This window comes from Oncorhynchus kisutch, linkage group LG11 (genome assembly GCF_002021735.2).
Source record: "Oncorhynchus kisutch isolate 150728-3 linkage group LG11, Okis_V2, whole genome shotgun sequence".
Lineage (NCBI taxonomy): Eukaryota > Metazoa > Chordata > Actinopteri > Salmoniformes > Salmonidae > Oncorhynchus > Oncorhynchus kisutch.
The window spans coordinates 46,948,298-46,965,858 of record NC_034184.2 but is presented as its reverse complement, the minus strand read 5'-3'; the positions used below and the strand labels follow the sequence as shown (position 1 = coordinate 46,965,858).

General features: G+C 41.8%; 1 protein-coding gene across 4 annotated transcripts; it reads left to right on the top strand.

Annotated features, from left to right (window-relative positions):
* Positions 1–42: 42 nt before the first annotated feature.
* Positions 43–15,749, top strand: zgc:110045 (PCBP_like_KH domain-containing protein). 4 transcript variants are annotated; one of them, XM_031835856.1, is made up of 13 exons: positions 43–208; positions 6,125–6,190; positions 7,240–7,356; positions 7,497–7,553; positions 8,210–8,326; positions 8,473–8,604; positions 9,221–9,349; positions 9,748–9,843; positions 11,723–11,764; positions 12,221–12,296; positions 12,960–13,012; positions 13,372–13,541; positions 14,451–15,749. In XM_031835856.1, the coding sequence occupies exons 3-13, from the start codon at positions 7,279–7,281 to the stop codon at positions 14,809–14,811; spliced, it is 1,311 nt and encodes a 436-aa protein (XP_031691716.1). In that variant the 5' UTR covers positions 43–208; positions 6,125–6,190; positions 7,240–7,278; the 3' UTR covers positions 14,812–15,749. The 4 variants fall into 4 exon arrangements, with proteins under 4 accessions (XP_031691716.1, XP_020349702.1, XP_031691717.1 ...); XM_020494113.2 differs by having other exon boundaries at positions 50–208; positions 15,332–15,749; XM_031835857.1 differs by lacking the exons at positions 43–208; positions 6,125–6,190 and having other exon boundaries at positions 7,497–8,326; positions 15,332–15,749.
* The last annotated feature ends 1,812 nt before the right edge of the window (positions 15,750–17,561 follow it).

The following is a 17,561-nucleotide window of genomic DNA, read 5'->3' as shown; positions in this document are numbered from 1 at the left end:
ATTATCTAGGGATAAACTAGGGGACGGACAAATAGCAAAGCCAACCTCACTCCAGCCAGTCTAGGGGCACAGATAGCCATCTGTCGATTCTCTGTGCAATAACTGACAACAAAGGGGGTCAAACATTTTAACGACGACTGTAAAACTAGAGGACTACTCATTCTGGAGAGACGAGGAAGAGGAACTAATATTTATACTAAAACAGCAGGTTAGTGTTTAATACTAATAGTTCTTGTCACATTACAGGCCCCTCAACCAATGGGGCTAACAGAGGATTTAGGCTTTCAGATACGTTATGTTTCCCTTGGTAATAATATTGCAAAGAAGAAAACTACAGTAGTCTTACTCAAACGTAGACTTTAATCCCCTGTTCTTTTAACGATTTACAAATAAATTGCCCTCTTATCTTGAGTTCTGTGAAGTAGACTTACAATAGCCGGCTTCCCTGAGTTGACACATACTTAGCTACCCGTGTCATTGAGTTTCTATATATATTGTTAAATTCAAATCAAAATCAAACTTTATTTGCCACATGTGCCGAATACAACAAGTGTAGACTTTACCGCGAAATGCTTACTTACACGCCGTTAAACCAACAGTGCAGTTCAAGAAGAAGAAAATATTTACCAAGTAGGCTACAATAAAAAAGTAATAATAAAAAGTAACACAATAAGAATAACAATAACGAGGCTATATACAGGTGGCACCGGTACCGAGTCAGTGTGCAGGGGTTGAGGCTAGTTGAGGTAATCTGTACATGTAGGTGAGGGCGAAGTGACTATGCATAGGTAACAAACAAACGGCGAGTAGCAGCAGTGTACAAGAGGGGGCAATTTTGATGAATTGTTCAGCAGTCTAATTTCTTGGGAGTAGAAGCTGTTGAGGAGCCTTTTGGTCCTAGAAAACAGTCTATAACTTGGGTGACTGGAGTCTCTGCCAATTTTATGGGCTTTCCTCTGACACCGCCTATTATATAGGTCCTGGATGGTAGGAAGCTTGGCCCCAGTGATGTACTTGGCCGTTCGCACTACCCTCTGTAGCGCCTTACGGTCAGATGCCGAGAAGTTCAAATCAAATCAAAGTTTATTTGTCACGTACGCCGAATACAACCTTACAGTGAAATGCTTACTTACAGGCTCTAACCAATAGTGCAAAAAAGGTATTAGGTGAACAGTAGGTAGGTAAAGAAATAAAACAACAGTAAAAAGACAGGCTATATACAGTAGCAAAGCTTTAAAAGTAGCGAGGCTACATATAGACACCGGTTAATTCAGGCTGATTGAGGTAGTATGTACATGTAGATATGGTTAAAGTGACTATGCATATATGATGAACAGAGAGTAGCAGTGGCGTTAAAGAGGGGTTGGTGGGTGGGACACAATGCAGATAGCCTGGTTAGCCAATGTACGGGAGCACTGGTTGGTCAGCCCAGTTGAGGTAGTATGTATAGGAATGTATAGTTAAAGTGACTATGCATATATGATAAACAGAGAGTAGCAGCAGCGTAAAAGAGGGGATGGGGGGGGCACACAATGCAAATAATCCGGGTAGCCATTTGATTACCTGTTCAGGAGTCTTATGGCTTGGGGGTATAAACTGGTATAAAGCCTTTTTGTCCTAGACTTGTCACTCCGGTACCGCTTGCCATGCGGTAGAAGAGAGAACAGTCTGTGGCTGGGGTCTTTAACCATTTTTAGGCCTCTGACACCGCCTGGTGTAGAGGTCCTGGATGGCAGGCAGCTTAGCCCCATTGATGTACTGGGCCATACGCACTACCCTCTGTAGTGCCTTGCAGTCAGAGGCCGAGCAATTGCCGTACCAGGCAGTGATGCAACCACTCGGGATGCTCTCGATGTTGCAGCTGTAGAACCTTTTGAGGATCTCAGGACCCATGCCGAATCTTTTTAGTTTCGAGTGCAAATAGGCTTCGTCATGCCCTCTTCACGACTGTCTTGGTGTGTTTGGACCATGCTAGTTTGTTGTTGATGTGGACACCAATGAAACTTGAAGCTCTCAACCTGCTCCACTACAGCCCCGTCGATGAGAATTGGGGCGTGCTCGGTTCTCCATTTCCTGTAGTCCACAATCATCTCCTTAGTCTTGGTTACGTTGAGGGATAGGTTGTTATTCTGGCACCACTCAGCCAGGTCTCTGACTTCCTCCCGATAGGCTGTCTCGTCGTTGTTGGTGGTCAGGCCTACCATTGTTGTGTCGTCTGCAAACTTAATGATGGTGTTGGAGTTGTGCCTGGCCATACAGCCGTCGGTGAACAGGCAGTACAGGAGGGGACTGAGCACGTACCCCTGGGGAGCTCCAGTGTTGAGGATCAGAGTGGCAGATGTGTTGCTACCTACCCTCACCACCTGGGGGCGGCCCATCAGGAAATCCAGGATCCAGTTACAGAGGGAGGGGTTTAGTCCCAGGATCCTTAGCTTAGTGATGAGTTTGAGGGTACTATGGTGTTGAACGCTATGAATAGCATTCTTACATAAGTGTTCCTTTTGTCCAGGTGGGAAAGGGCAGTGTGGAGTGCAATAGAGATTGCGTCATCTGTGGATCTGTTTGGGCGATATGCAGATTGGAGTGGGTCTAGGGTTACTGGGATAATGGTGTTGATGTGAACCATTACAAACCTTTCAAAGCACTTCATGGCTACGGATGTGAGTGCTACGGGTCTGTAGACATTTAGGCAGGTTGCCTTTGTGTTCTTGGGCACAGGGACTATTGGTGGTCTGCTTGAAACATGTTGGTATTACAGACTCGGTCAGGGAGAGGTTGAAAATGTCAGTGAAGCCACTTGACAGTTGGTCCACGCATGCTTTGAGTACACGTCCTGGTAATCCGTCTGGCCCAGCGGCTTTGTGAATGTTGACCTGTTTAAAGGTTTTGTTCAGGGGGCCTCCCGAGTGGCACAGTGGTCTAAGGCACTGCATCACAGTGCTCGCTGTGCTGCTAGAGATTATGGGTTCGAGTCCTGTCTCTGTCGCAGCCGGCCGCGACCGGAACACCCACGGGATGGCGCACACTTGGCCCAACATCGTCCGGGTTAGGGGAGGGTTTGGCCGGCAGGGATATCCTTGTCCTATCGCTCACTAGTGACTCCTGTGGTGGGCCAGGCGCAGTGTATGGTGTTTCCTCCGATACATTGGTGTGGCTGGCTTCCAGGTTAAGCGGGCATTGTGCCAAGAAGCAGTGCGGTTTGGTTGGGGTATGTTTCGGAGGACGCACGGCTCTCGACCTTCGCCTCTCCCAAATCCGTACGGGAGTTGCAGCGATGAGACAAGACTGTAACTACTAATTGGATACCATGAAATTGGGGTGAAAATACACACACAAAAAAAGAACATTTTGTTCACATCGACTACTGAGAGCATTATCACACAGTCATCCAGAACGCCTGTGCTCTCATGCATGCTTCAGTGTTGCTTGCCTCGAAGCGAATATAAAAGGCATTTAGCTCATCTGCTAGGCTCGCGTTACTGGGCAGCTTGTGTCTGGGTTTCCCTTTGTAGTCCGTAATGGTTTTCAAGCCCTGCCACGTCCGACAAGCGTCAGAGACGGTTTTGTTCCATTTTATTCCATGCAATATTCCATTTTATGTACAGAACTGCATTTTATTGACGAAACTGATATTAGGTAAAAAATGGTGGTTTTAAGTATAAATATGTTTGCCAATGTTCTATGCCCTTATACCAGGAAAACATTTATTTTATCCCCAAGCTTAGATTGGCCTAATCTCGTTGCATGATGTGAGAGGAAGGTTTTAATATACTCTGATGTTACAGAACAGTATTTAGGCCCTATAACGCACAATTAGGGCGCGGGCCACAACACAGTCTCTGAACAAAGTCATTTTTCTTATGATAAATATCTTCCAGAAATGACTATTTCATGAGTATCAAAGATCAAATTCAATATCGATTTTGTTCTCAAGATAAGAGTTAGTCAAGAGTACATGTGAACACTGAAGCGTAATTGAATTTTGCTCACAAAGATTAAATTGTTATTAAAACCCGTTGTCACTGCACATGTTTGTTTGTTGTTGTTTGGGGAAAGCATGAATGATTGAAATATGAGATAATCTGTAAATCATGTTTATGGCTGCTGTTTTGTATCAGTGTTTTGTTCTAAAGTAGTGAGTGGGTGCTGACATGCTAGAGGTGAAAGAAATGGGTCAGAAGGGTCTTAAGCATTAACAAAACAAATCCTGGCCTATAGGATTAGGCTGGGATGTTGCTGTTTGTTGGATGCATTTACAGTACCTTAAAATGACCCTTTACTAAGAGACTCGAAATTGAATGCTTCTACAACTTGATCGGAATCCACCTGTGGTAAATTGATTGGACATGATTTGGAGGCACACACCTGTCTATATAAGGTCCCACAGTTGACAGCACATTTCAGAGCAAGCCATGAGGTCGAAGGAATTGTCTGTAGAGCTCCGAGACAGGATTGTGTCGAGGCACAGATCTCGGGAAGGGTACCAAAATATTTCTGCAGCATTGAAGGTCCCCAAGAACACAGTGGCCTCCATCATTCTTTAATGGAAGAAGTTTGGAACCACCAAGACTCTTCCTCGAGCTGGCTGCCCGGCCAAACTAAGCAATCAGGGGAGAAGGGCCTTGGTCAGGGAGGTGATCAAGAACCTGATGGTCACTCTGACAGAGCTCTAGAGTTCCTCTATGGAGATGGGAGAACCTTCCAGAAGGACAGCGATCTCTGCAGCACTCCACCAATTAGGCCTTTATGGTAGAGTGGCCAGACGAAAGCCACTCTTCAGTAAAAGGCACATGACAGCCCGCTTGGAGTTTGCCAAAAGTCACCTAAAGACTCTCAGACCATGAGAAGCAAGATTCTATGGTCTGATGAAACCAAGATTGAACTATTTGGCGGAAACCTGGCACCCTCCCTACGGTGAAGGATGATGGTGGCAGCATCCTGCTGTGGGGATGTTTTTCTTTTTTCAGCGGCAGGGACTGGGAGACTAGTCAGGATCGAGGCAAAGATGAACGGAGCATAGTACAGGAAGATCCTTGATGAAAACCTGATCCAGAGTGCTCAGGACCTCAGACTGTGGTGAAGGTTCACCTTCCAATAGGACAACGACCCTAAGCACACAGTCAAGACAACACAGGAGTGGCTTCGGGACAAGTCTCTGAATGTCCTTGAGTGGCCCAGCCAGAGCCCGGACTTGAACCCGATCAAGCATCTCTGGAGAGACCCAAAAATAGCTGTGCAGCAGCATTCCCCATCCAATCTGACAGAACTTGAGAGGATCACAAGAGAAGAATGGGAGAAACACCCAAATACAGGTGTGCCAAGCTTGTAGCGTCATACCCAAGAAGACTCAAGGCTTTAACTGCTGCCATAGTTGCTTCAACAAAGTACTGAGTAAAGGGTCTTAATAAATTAGCAAACATTTCTATAAACCAGTTTTTGCTTTGTTATTATTGGGTATTGTGTGCAGATTGATGAGGGAAAAGTACAAGTGAATACTTTCCGAAGGCACCGTACCCTGCTGGCTGCTCAACAACTTTTTGGATTCCTAATATTGTTATTTGCAACGATAGTATATTATTTTTTAAATGGCCCTTGTCTGGTATTTGCAACAATGGAATGTGTGTAGATTTTTGCATTGCTTGCTGGGAATTGACCCAGGCTTGACCTAGCTCTCCAATTGTCCTTGTTTACAAGCAGGAAGTTGAGGACCCTTAAGAAAACCCACATTTTATTGGATAATTATTATGAATATTGAAGCAATTGTAATGAAACAAATATATGCTGTGTGAATGTGATGATATCCCACTGGGCAAAATTGGTTGAATCAACGTGGTTTCCAACTTCCAAAAATGTATGTGATGTCGTTGAATCAATGTGGAAACTGATTGATTTGCAAAAAGTCATCAACGTAAGGGAATTTCATATTTTTTCACCCAACCTTTAACCTAATTCCAATGACAATTACATTTTTTTGTTGATTCCACGTTGAATTCACATTAGTTGACAACTCAACCAAATGTAAATCCAAACTAGATGTTAAACTGACCTCTGTGCCCAGTGGGATGTTATTGTCAAACTCAAACATCCTTGTGTGTAATCCTTGTTGCTTCCATGCCTTTTTTAGGTGTGGCATGGCGGCAAAGCTGTGTCTTCATCAATTGGTGTATGCGTAGAGATCCTATTAAACTATGTAAGTATCTGAGTGGGGTCAAACATCATGCATGAGTCATGCCACACTTTGTAAGATACATAAGTGACAAATACAGTTATATTTAGAGCATTGTTGTAGCCTTGGGAAATATTTGAAATAATTTTGGTTTGTGGAAAAAATGATTCTGTTCAGTTAAGAACAAATTCTTATTTACATTGACTGCCTACACCGGCTAAACCGGGACGATGCTGGGCCAATTGTGCGCCGCCCTATGGGAATCCCAATCACCGGCCGGTTGTAATACAGCCTGGATTCGAACCAGGGTGTCTGTCGTGACGCCTCTAGTACTGAGATGCAGTGCCTTAGACCGCTGCATTCACCCTCACCAAGTAGCATGTATGTCCATGTTGAGTGTCCTACTTCTGTCTGTGTTATATTCAGAGACATTCCTCTGTGGTTTTGGGTATAGGATGAATGTTACATGTGAACAGTGGGACATTGTTCTCCCACAGTGTGATATTGGCAGGGTCATGTTAGAGACAGTCACACAGACATCATTTGATCTTCTGCCCTGTAGGACTCAAGCAGTTCATTTTTGTATAATCAAAGAAGAGTCACATATGTTCTGTTTAGCTGGAACTAATGAGGGAGTCCCATGTGAGCATCACACCAGGGGCAAAGCTAATTTTACCCAGTAGCAACTATCAACCGCTAAAACAGGATAATGATCAGCCTTGCATCATCGGGCTAATGATAAAGAAATATGTTACCATGCATGCTTACCGGGCACATTTCACTCTGGAGGCTTGGATTTCACTTTTGAGTTCATACGTGGTGAAAAACTTGATGTCAAAACCAAAGACAACGGCATTATAGGGAAAACTCTTTCATTGTAAAATGACAAATGAATTGTCTGATTCATTCTGGGAAAGCCTTTCCATTAGAGTTTTATTGACTGCCTGTTATATTGGATACATTTCAAGGGTCTTGCAGGGCTTTTGAATTCTTATCTCATGTTATGACCGACTGAACAAAATCTATTGACTATGCCAGTTTCATGTGAATTGGGTCCCTGTTTTTGTCTACAGAGTGTTGTATTAGTGTCTAGTCCGTTGATAAGTGTGAATATGTCTGACAAGGAAGATGGGGCCTCAGGGGGGGGGCTGAATGTTACCCTCACGTTTCGGCTTCTCATGCATGGGAAGGTAAACGCACGTCTCATCATTACAACATATCCCTCTTCTTTTACATTATTCTGATTGTCAGATCACATCATTTTTTATGATTGTTATTGATTTAAGGCTTAGAAATGTTGATGCTACATTTTTGGGTGTCTCATTAACAGGAAGTGGGCAGCATAATTGGAAAGAAAGGGGAAACCGTCAAAAAGATGAGAGAGGAGGTAAGTCTAATCCTTACAACTGTTATTTAAAAAAAACATGTTTTTTTTTTCAATAGAAAGGAAATAAAATGTCAATAGAATTGGAATACAGTGTATGCCTTGCTTTCTGGAATACAGTGTATGCCTTGCTTTCTGGAATACAGTGTATGTCTTGCTTTCTGGAATAAAGTGTATGCCTTGCTTTCTGGAATACAGTGTATGCCTTGCTTTCTGGAATAAAGTGTATGCCTTGCTTTCTGGAATACAGTGTATGCCTTGCTTTCTGGAATACAGTGTATGCCTTGCTTTCTGGAATACAGTGTATGCCTTGCTTTCTGGAATACAGTGTATGCCTTGCTTTCTGGAATAAAGTGTATGCCTTGCTTTCTGGAATACAGTGTATGCCTTGCTTTCTGGAATAAAGTGTATGCCTTGCTTTCTGGAATACAGTGTATGCCTTGCTTTCTGGAATACAGTGTATGCCTTGCTTTCTGGAATACAGTGTATGCCTTGCTTTCTGGAATACAGTGTATGCCTTGCTTTCTGGAATAAAGTGTATGCCTTGCTTTCTGGAATACAGTGTATGCCTTGCTTTCTGGAATACAGTGTATGCCTTGCTTTCTGGAATAAAGTGTATGTTTTACACGACTCACCTAAAACTCTGTGAGTGTTTCCAGAGTGGCGCTCGCATCAACATTTCAGAGGGATCTTCTCCAGAGAGGATTGTTACCATCACAGGACCAACAGAGGGCATCTTCAGAGCTTTCTCTATGATCGCTGAGAAGTTTGAGGAGGTAACAAAATACTCTGGTACCATGTTACTCAAATCTTCCATTGACTTCAATGAATGATACAGTACAAAAGCTCATGATATAATTTCTGAGATCAGACCCCTATTTTTTGATAACCTTAAAAACTGTTGTCTAAACCTCTATTTCAGGACATTACAGCTGCAATGACAAACAGCACTGTAACAAGCCATCCTCCAGTGACACTCCGCCTTGTGTTCCCAGGCAGTCAATGTGGCTCCTTGATAGGCAAAGGAGGCTCCAAGATCAAGGAGATCCGAGAGGTAAAAGAAGCTAGGCCTCAAGCATCTCTCATTTACATTTGTCCACCGGGGGCTCATTTGATTTAGACTGCTCCCAGATCTGTTTGAGCTGTATAGCCAACTCATGACTTTAGGAGTTGTTTATACAGTACATATCTGGTGATCCCATCCTAACCTTTCAATCACCCAATGAAACAGCCTCAGGTGTATTAATTCCAATGACGCAACAGCACCACATAACACTATTCAGGGAGACTGATGTGTGTGGAGTACCAAACAATGTGCTCACTCAAAATAATGTATTCATCGACGGAATGGGGTGCTGAATCTTCATTGTAAACACAGTAAATGAACAATGAGCAGGATTGCACTCTCCGAATAATTAGATGTCAAATATTTATGTTGACATAATCTTGGAACACAGAACCAAATCTTGTGTGCGCTGTCCAGCAGTCTGTCACAAGAGACTAATGTGTACAACATGAACGTTGTGCATGTCAAATATAAATATCAGACATTGTACAATTATACAATATATTTGTAATATGTTAATAATATATGATCTAATGGCCTATGTAATCTTTTGACAAGTAATTCCCTATCTCTGTAATTGACTCCTATTGTATGTTATGTCCAGACCACAGGTGCTCAGGTGCAGGTGGCAGGGGACATGCTGCCGGAATCCACTGAGAGAGCTGTCACTATCTCAGGCACTCCTCAGGCCATCACGCAGTGTGTCAGACACATCTGCTCTGTCATGCTGGAGGTAATCATGCCAATACAATTAACATACAGTATTATTATAGCATCCAATTAGCTGTTTGGTCAGACCTGAAATGGCTATAGGCTCCATAATTATGGTATTTAACTCAGGTTCACACCATAATAATGGAGGCTACAGACATATCAGACCAATTGATATCAAAGTAATCTAAGAAACAATGCAATCTCACTACCTGCCCCATAGGGTGGCGCACAGTTGGCTCAGCGTCGTCCGGGTTAGGGGAGGGTTTGGCCCGGGTAGGCCGGCATTGTAAATAAGAATTTGTTCTTAACTGACTTGCCTAATTAAATAAAGGTTAAATAAAAAAATGAAACCTGTTTTTGATAGTGATGTGTTTGTCCAATCAGCCATTGCTGTTTGTTGTTTGTTCATGTCTTCAGTCACCGCCCAAAGGAGCAACAATCCCATATCGCCCCAAGACCATGCCTGGAGCTGGCCATCCAGTATTTCAACAACAACAACAACATGCCTCACAAGTGAGTACCATTTGTGCATATACAAAAGTGACACTTTAATACAAAACAGTAAGGTAAAAAAAAAACACACACACATCAGCCCTTTGGCACTAATGATTGGCAAGTGATGGCAAGTGTCCTTCTCTGTCCTTGCACCCCGAGGATGGAACCAGCTTCCCCCTAAAGCTAGGACCTGCCCATCTTCCAAAAACATCTGAAACCCTACCTCTTCAAAGAGTATCTTAAATAATACCACAGCACCCCCCCATCACACCCCTCCTTTTTGCCTTTCGTGAACTAACACTTGACTTTGCTGATAGCTGCTTTGTTGAGGAAAAATGTACTTACTATGACTGATATATGTTGTTGTCTCACCTATCTATCGTAAGATGATTGCACTAACTTGTAAGTCGCTCTGACTAAGAGTGTCTGCTAAATGACGAAAATGTAAAATGTAAATGTATATGATCAAATATCTTTCTAAGGGTGATGACGTTATGTTCAGGACATTGTCGATCACCTTGCTAAAAAAGCCACCATGTTCAAGGCATTCTGCATAGTTATGAGGATAGGTCACTTCCATTAGAAATGTTAATGTATGTCTCCATGCTAATGAATTCCTTGAAAATTAACCTGTTATATGACGATAAATGAATTCACATTTGGTCATCTAACTCTGTGGAAGGCTGGAAGGACAGCTACTAGCCACATAATGTTGTTATTGTACATTAATTAACATACCTGCTTGTAATTAAATATGTGAATAAAAATGAGCTCTGGTAAAAATGCAAACTTTTTTTTGCACATTTTTTTTACCCCCTTTTTCATGGTATCCAATTGGTAGTCTTATCTCATCGCTGCAACTCCCGTACAGACTCGGGAGAGGCAAAGGTCGAGAGCCATGCATCCTCCGAAACACAACCCAAGCACTGCTTCTTGGCACAATGCCCACTTAACCCAGAAGCACCAATGTGTCAGAGGAAACACCGTACACCTGCCGACCATGTCAGCGTGCACTGCGCCAGGCCCACCACAGGAGTCGCTAGTGCGCAATGGGTCAAGGCCCTAACGATGCTGGGCCAATTGTGCGCCGCCCCCTGGGTCTCAAGGTCGCCTGGCCTCGAACCCAGAACCTCTAGCACTGCGACTCAGTGCCTTAGACCACTGCGCCACTTGGGAGGCCCTCATTCTTGGAATTACATGGAAATTCATTGCATTTCCTGTTTTTCCAATTAAAATGCAGATTCTGCATTTTCCTGGCCTTTTTCAATTCAGAGTAATCAAGTTATGAAATGTAATTCTGAAGTGAAACACAATGCACAAGCCAAACATCAACCAGGGTATCTTTCACCACTAGAGGGAAGAATCTGCATATAAAGACATCTCACCACTATTTGTAGATTGTGAGTAGCCAGATGAGGAGAAATTGCTGCTACAGCCAGTTGACTGAAACATCTATTGCCCCTGGTCATGGACGTACACAGCTGTTAGTAAGCCCATCTTCCCTTTACAAATAACGGCAACGTACTGATGTGCCTCAATGCTAGACAAATATGACGCTTAAACCTCTAACTTTGTCATGTAACATTGTGCATTATGCGCTCTCGTCTTACATGTAGCAAAATCCATTGTGACCTTTCACATTTAAAAAAAAACAAAAAACGAATGGATTTTCTTTTAGATTAAATTAGGTGGATCGAACCATGGAGGTAGTAGATAAAAGCATGGGACATTTTTTAAAGGTCTTACAGATTTCGGGGATGTGAATAAAGCAGCATAGAAGCTACATTCAATTCTCACGTGTTGCAACTCTTTTGAAAAGAATCAAAAAGGGACAAGAGTGTAAAAATGTTCAAACAGTTATAGTAACCCAATCAATATTGTATCCCATTTTTTTCAGGCCTTCACAATTCAAGGACAGTATGCTTTTCCACATCAAGATGTAAGTGTATTTGTCTGATCCAGTAACACCCACCCCAATGACCCACTCCTGCCCACCACCACCACCAACGCCTTCCAAGCGAACACTATGCCCTCAGGGCACCCACTAGCAAGGATGAAACACTAGCACTTTCCTGTACTGTAGTCTTTACTAACACTAACATAGCAGCGTGCTTTGTTTCAAAAGAGTGTCAGCAAAGACAGGGACCATAAAGCAAAACTAATGATGGCTTGGCCCTTCTTACTCATAGAAATACCACATGTAATAATGACAAATCAAATCACTTCCATGACAAGCCAGCAGGATTCTGATGACCCTCGTCAAATTCTTCACCAAATTAACACACACTTTGAACTCTGTGTTTGAACTTCAGATTGGTTCTGTATGGTCATCTGTCATCTCCTCTGAAATAATCCAGTTTGATTGGTTAGTTCTAACTTCCTTCCTACCCTGCAGTTGACCAAGCTTCACCAGTTGGCTATGCAGCATATCCCCCTCCCTTCCCTTGGGCAGAGCAACCCTACCTTCCCTGGTACGTACCCAAGGCTCCCTGGGGAAGTCCATCTATCCCTCTCTCTTTGTCCTCTTTCTTCCACTCTCTGTCCTGCTGTGCTCATCACACCAATCAAAAACCCTCTTCTGCTTCTGGAAGGAGCACATCTTCTTTCCATTATTTGACATGGTTATGTTCTACTGTATGTCTGAAAAGATGGAGCCCTTTCTATATGAAGTGGTAGCCTACAACTTACAGACCCCTCTCCTTGACCTTGGCAATGATTCTCCTCTGTTTCTTACACCCTCCATACCAATCCTGACCTATACCACCCCCAAGTATTCTACCCCACAACAAACAAGCAAGCAAATTGAAATAACACAACATTCAAACAGGGAGAATTATTGCCTGACAGGGTATTGCAACAACAACAAAAATGATGCACTTCAAAATGAAAAATTCCCCGATTGTAATGCTAAGGTCTATTAATAATGTATTAAGGAACTTTGCTCTTTTTTTTGTGGTATCATGTTATAGTTTCATGTTAGATATGCATGCAATATGACCTGAATTGTTGACAGTTGCCAAATAGTTCATGAATGTGATGCCTCAGGCATCAGACATAGCATACAATGCCATTATATTCAGTGCATATGGAAACGATGTAGCACTGTCGTTACCATGCTATGTCCTACTCTGCAGGAATGGGTGCCTCTGTCCCCACCAGTTCTCAGGAGCTGGCAATACCCAATGAAGTAAGTTTTGCTGAGTCTCATCAGCATCATACAATGTACGTCATATAGATCACATTCTTTAAGGCACCAGTTTCGCTGCTCTAAAATGAGAATGACAGCTGAAATGGTTGTTTTCCCGAAATGTAAGCCAACTGAATGCTATCTCTCTACATTATGTTCTATTCTTATCTTTTAGGTAGACATGTTTCCAAACTGAGAGAAATAAAATAGTCAGATGTCCAAATTGGCAAGGAAAATGTCAGATATTCCAATTGGGGAGATAACATTATGGAGGATGTAGATATTTTAATTGGACTGATAATGCACGAGCAACATGCATGACACATCTTTTCATTTTCACTTTCCAATCTTTCCCTCAGCTTATTGGCTCCATAATTGGCAGACACGGCAGCAAGGTCAATGAGATTCGCCAGGTGTCAGGAGCTCACATTAAGATAGCCAGTGCCACGGACGGATCGCCCATGCGCCAAGTCACGATCATAGGCTCTCCGACCAGCATCAATGTGGCACACTACCTCATCAATGCCAGGTAAAACTGCTTCACTACCTCTAACAGGTCAGTTGGGAGTTGTGACCAATAATGCACTACATGACAGACAACTGACAAGATACAGCTGACAATAGAGGAGAAAAACAGACAAGATAGTCAAACAACAGACAAGATAGTCAAACAACAGACAAGATAGTCAAACAACAGACGAGATAGTCAAACAACAGACGAGATAGTCAAACAACAGACGAGATAGTCAAACAACAGACGAGATAGTCAAACAACAGACGAGATAGTCAAACAACAGACGAGATAGTCAAACAACAGACGAGATAGTCAAACAACAGACGAGATAGTCAAACAACAGAAGATATAATCAAAAAACAGACAAGATATAATCAAACAACAGCCAATATAGTCTAACAGACAAGATAATCAAACAACAGACAATATAGTCTAACAGACAAGATAATCAAACAACAGACAAGATAGTCTAACAGACAAGATAATCAAATAACAGACAAGATAGTCTAACAGACAAGATAATCAAACAACAGACAAGATACAAGATAATCAAATAACAGACAAGACAGTCTAACAACAGACAAGATTGTCAAACAAACAATGTTGACATGATGAAAGGATGTATTGTTTTTTGGAAAAGCATTACATCTAATCTTAGTGCCTTGGGGTCTACGTACAATCAACTGATCCATACTCACAAAAGCATGAAAACCCTTTTGTCTTATTAATTCTGCTTTTAACACATAACATTCTTCATTTCATTATTTTTTTCCCCTATTTTTCACTCTCCTCCAATGCTTTGCCCATTCTCTTTCCTCCTTTCTTTGGATATGCCTCGCTTCAACACCTTTGCTGAATCCTACCCATTTTCTCCCCACCCGATCCTCTCCAAAAAATGACTACCTTCCCTGTATCTGTTTACAGCTTAGAGATGGCTAAATACACCATGCATGCTGCTTCCTCTGCATCTCCTGTTGACCTCAACAACATGAGCTTCTCTCAGTCTGTTCCCACTGTCTCCACACCAACCTCTATGGCTGTCATGGCTGCCACTACCCAAGTCCCTGGCACCATGAACATGCACTCCCCCTCCACCTTACAGTCTATCCCCACCCAGCACTATGCTGTCCCCGTTTCCAGTCTACTTGGCATGAAAACGCTCCCTATGCTGGCTATGCACCCAGCAGCTGCCTCAGGCCTTCCACAAGGTCTATCCCCTTATAGCACTAAAGTACCTACTGCTGGCATGAAAAAATCTGACCGCCAGAAATTTGCCCCATATTGACTTAATAGGATAAGAATTGAATCCCCCATCCAAAAATGTGTTTGGGGTCAGTACTGCATTACACTTGTTCCCTGTTGCAAAGCTTGATTAAGTTATATTGACTGTATGATTAAGGATATCTCTACTGATAATGAAACTTGACATTCAGCTACTTTAGTGTATCAGTATAATTGTTTGCAACTGTAAGTGAAGTTAAATACCTCCTAGTGTATCTGAACATACATAAGAATACACAGCCATTTATCCGGCTTACAGTATGTGATGCACAGAAACAGCTGATACTTCCAATATAACAATTTCCTCAGATAGAATGTACTGTACTTTGTTTGGTATCAATGTAAGTAGTTGACCAATGATGTTCTTAGGAAAAGTCCAGTTTCAAACAGGAATTCACTCTGTAGCAGCTGCATACCATTGGTAGGGTTACTTGTTTTATAAAGTTGTTATTACTGTGATGTTTACTGTAACAAGGGTTGTTCCACTCTATTCCGCTGTCATATTTCCTCATCTCCTCCAATAGGCTCTCGTCAGTGGTAACAGGCTTGGGTGTTCTGTAGTGTTGTTGTTGCATATGCAGTGCTGAAAGGATTACCATGAAGCCATATTGGATTATTGTGGCTTTGACAATACACAAGAATCCTGTAGAGTGGGACTGTCCTAACTAACTCCTATAGTGCTGTTTTTGTGACTTGGTTTTCTCAGAACTGAAGTGCAAGAGAACAGAACTCTACAGTCCAATTCATATTCTACTCTGTTCTCAGTGTATGTGATTGATGCAGCACAATATTGTAACAACGTTATGTTTATGCTTGTGTTTTTAATTAGGGTCTACCCTTAGTTTTGTTGATGAGCGATTCCAATTTATTATATTTATGACAACGTACATCATGTATTTTAAATAAATTTAGCCTTTTGTGAATACAAATGGGTATTTTCTATATTTTTTATTGTGCACCAAATTAAACAATTCACACACTTGAGGTTAGGTTACCCTGAATTTGAATAATTCTTGTTTTGATACAGTGGGTATCATAAGTATTCACCCCCCTTGGATTTTTTTCACATTTTGTTGTGTTACAAAGTGGGATTGAAATGGATTTTATTGTGACTTTTTTGTAATTGATCTAAACAACAAAATACTCCATAAAGGTGAAAAGACCATTATACAAACGTTTACAAGTTAATAAAAATGTAATAACTAAAATATTTTAGTTGCATAAGTATTCACCCTTTTGTTTAGGCAAGCCTAAATTAGTTTAGGAGTAAACACGTGCCTTAACAAATCACATAGTAAGTTACACATGGACTCTGTGTGAAATAATAGCTGTTGACTTGAATGACTAACCCTTCCTCTGTCCCCAATACATACAACATCTGTAAGATCCCTCAGTCAAGTTTTGAATTTCAAGCACAGATTCAACTACAAAGACCAGGGAGCTTTTCGAAAGCCTCTTAAAGGGTTAAACGTTTTTTTTTTTTAAAGAAGGGAAGTGATTGGTAGATGGGTAACAATAACACATCAGACATTGAATATCTCTTTAAGAAAGGTCCTATTAATAATTATGCTGTGGATGATGTATTAAACCACCCAGACACAGCACAGATACAGTTGTCCTTCTGAACTGAGATGCAGGACAAGGAGGAAACTGCTGAGGGATGACACAATGAGGCCAATGGTGATTTTAAAACAGCTACAGAGTTCAATGGCTGTGATGGGAGAAAACTGAGGATGGATCAACAACATTGTAGTTATGCTACAATAATGACCTGAATGAGTGAAAAGAAGAATAGAAATATACAGAATAAAATATATTCCAAAACATGCATCCTGTATGCAACAAGGCACTAAAGTTATACTGCAAGGAAACACACACTTTTTGGCCTAAATGCAAAGCATTATGTTTGGGGCAAATCCAACACAACACATCACTGAGTAACTGCCTCCTTATTTTCAAGCATGGTGGTGGCTGCATCATGGTATGGGCCTTAATGGCCATGTACTCTTACAATCTCCACCCGGCACATCCAGAAAAGGACTGGCAACCCCTCATAGCCTGGTTCCTCTTTTCTTTCTGGGTTCCTGCCTTTCTAGTAGGTTTTTCTAGCCCCCGTGCCTCTACATCTGCATTGCTTGCTGTTTTTAGGCTGGGTTTCTGGTTTTAGGCTGGGTTTCTGTTTTTAGGCTGGGTTTCTGGTTTTAGGCTGGGTTTCTGTTTTTAGGCTGGGTTTCTGGTTTTAGGCTGGGTTTCTTAATAAGAACTCTGTGACATCTGCTGATGTAAAACAGGCTTTATAAATACATTTGATCGAAAATGGATTGATATGGGTGTGCTTGACATTGGCAAAGATTAACCCAAGAAGACTCACAGCTGGAATCACAGGGTGGGGGGGTGAATACTTCATTAATTTGGTAAAAATTGTAGATTTTTTTCCCACTTTGACATTTACTGAGATCATTGACAAAAAAAGTATACTTAAACCTATTTTAGTCCCACTTTGTAACACAATAAAATGTGAAGAAATCCAAGGGAGGGGAATATCTATGATACCCTCTGTACAGTATATCGTTCTCATTCACATGAAGAGTGAGACAGAATTCAGATATGGTATGGTAATTGAGTCCACAAATACCTTTCCACTTTGCTAGATTCTTTTTCAATAATTTATTGTACACTAAAGTCTATGTTATTTTTGTCAAAATAACCTTTTTCTAGGAACTAACCCTATTTATATCTAGTATTCCTATGGGG

Coding starts and splice junctions, on each gene's coding strand:
- zgc:110045 (XM_031835855.1), top strand. CDS start 8,012: ATGCCTTGCTTTCTGGAATACAGTGTATGCCTTGCTTTCTGGAATACA. Junction 8,605..9,220: donor AGATCAAGGAGATCCGAGAG/GTAAAAGAAGCT, acceptor TGTTATGTCCAG/ACCACAGGTGCTCAGGTGCA. Junction 9,844..11,722: donor AACAACAACATGCCTCACAA/GTGAGTACCATT, acceptor CATTTTTTTCAG/GCCTTCACAATTCAAGGACA.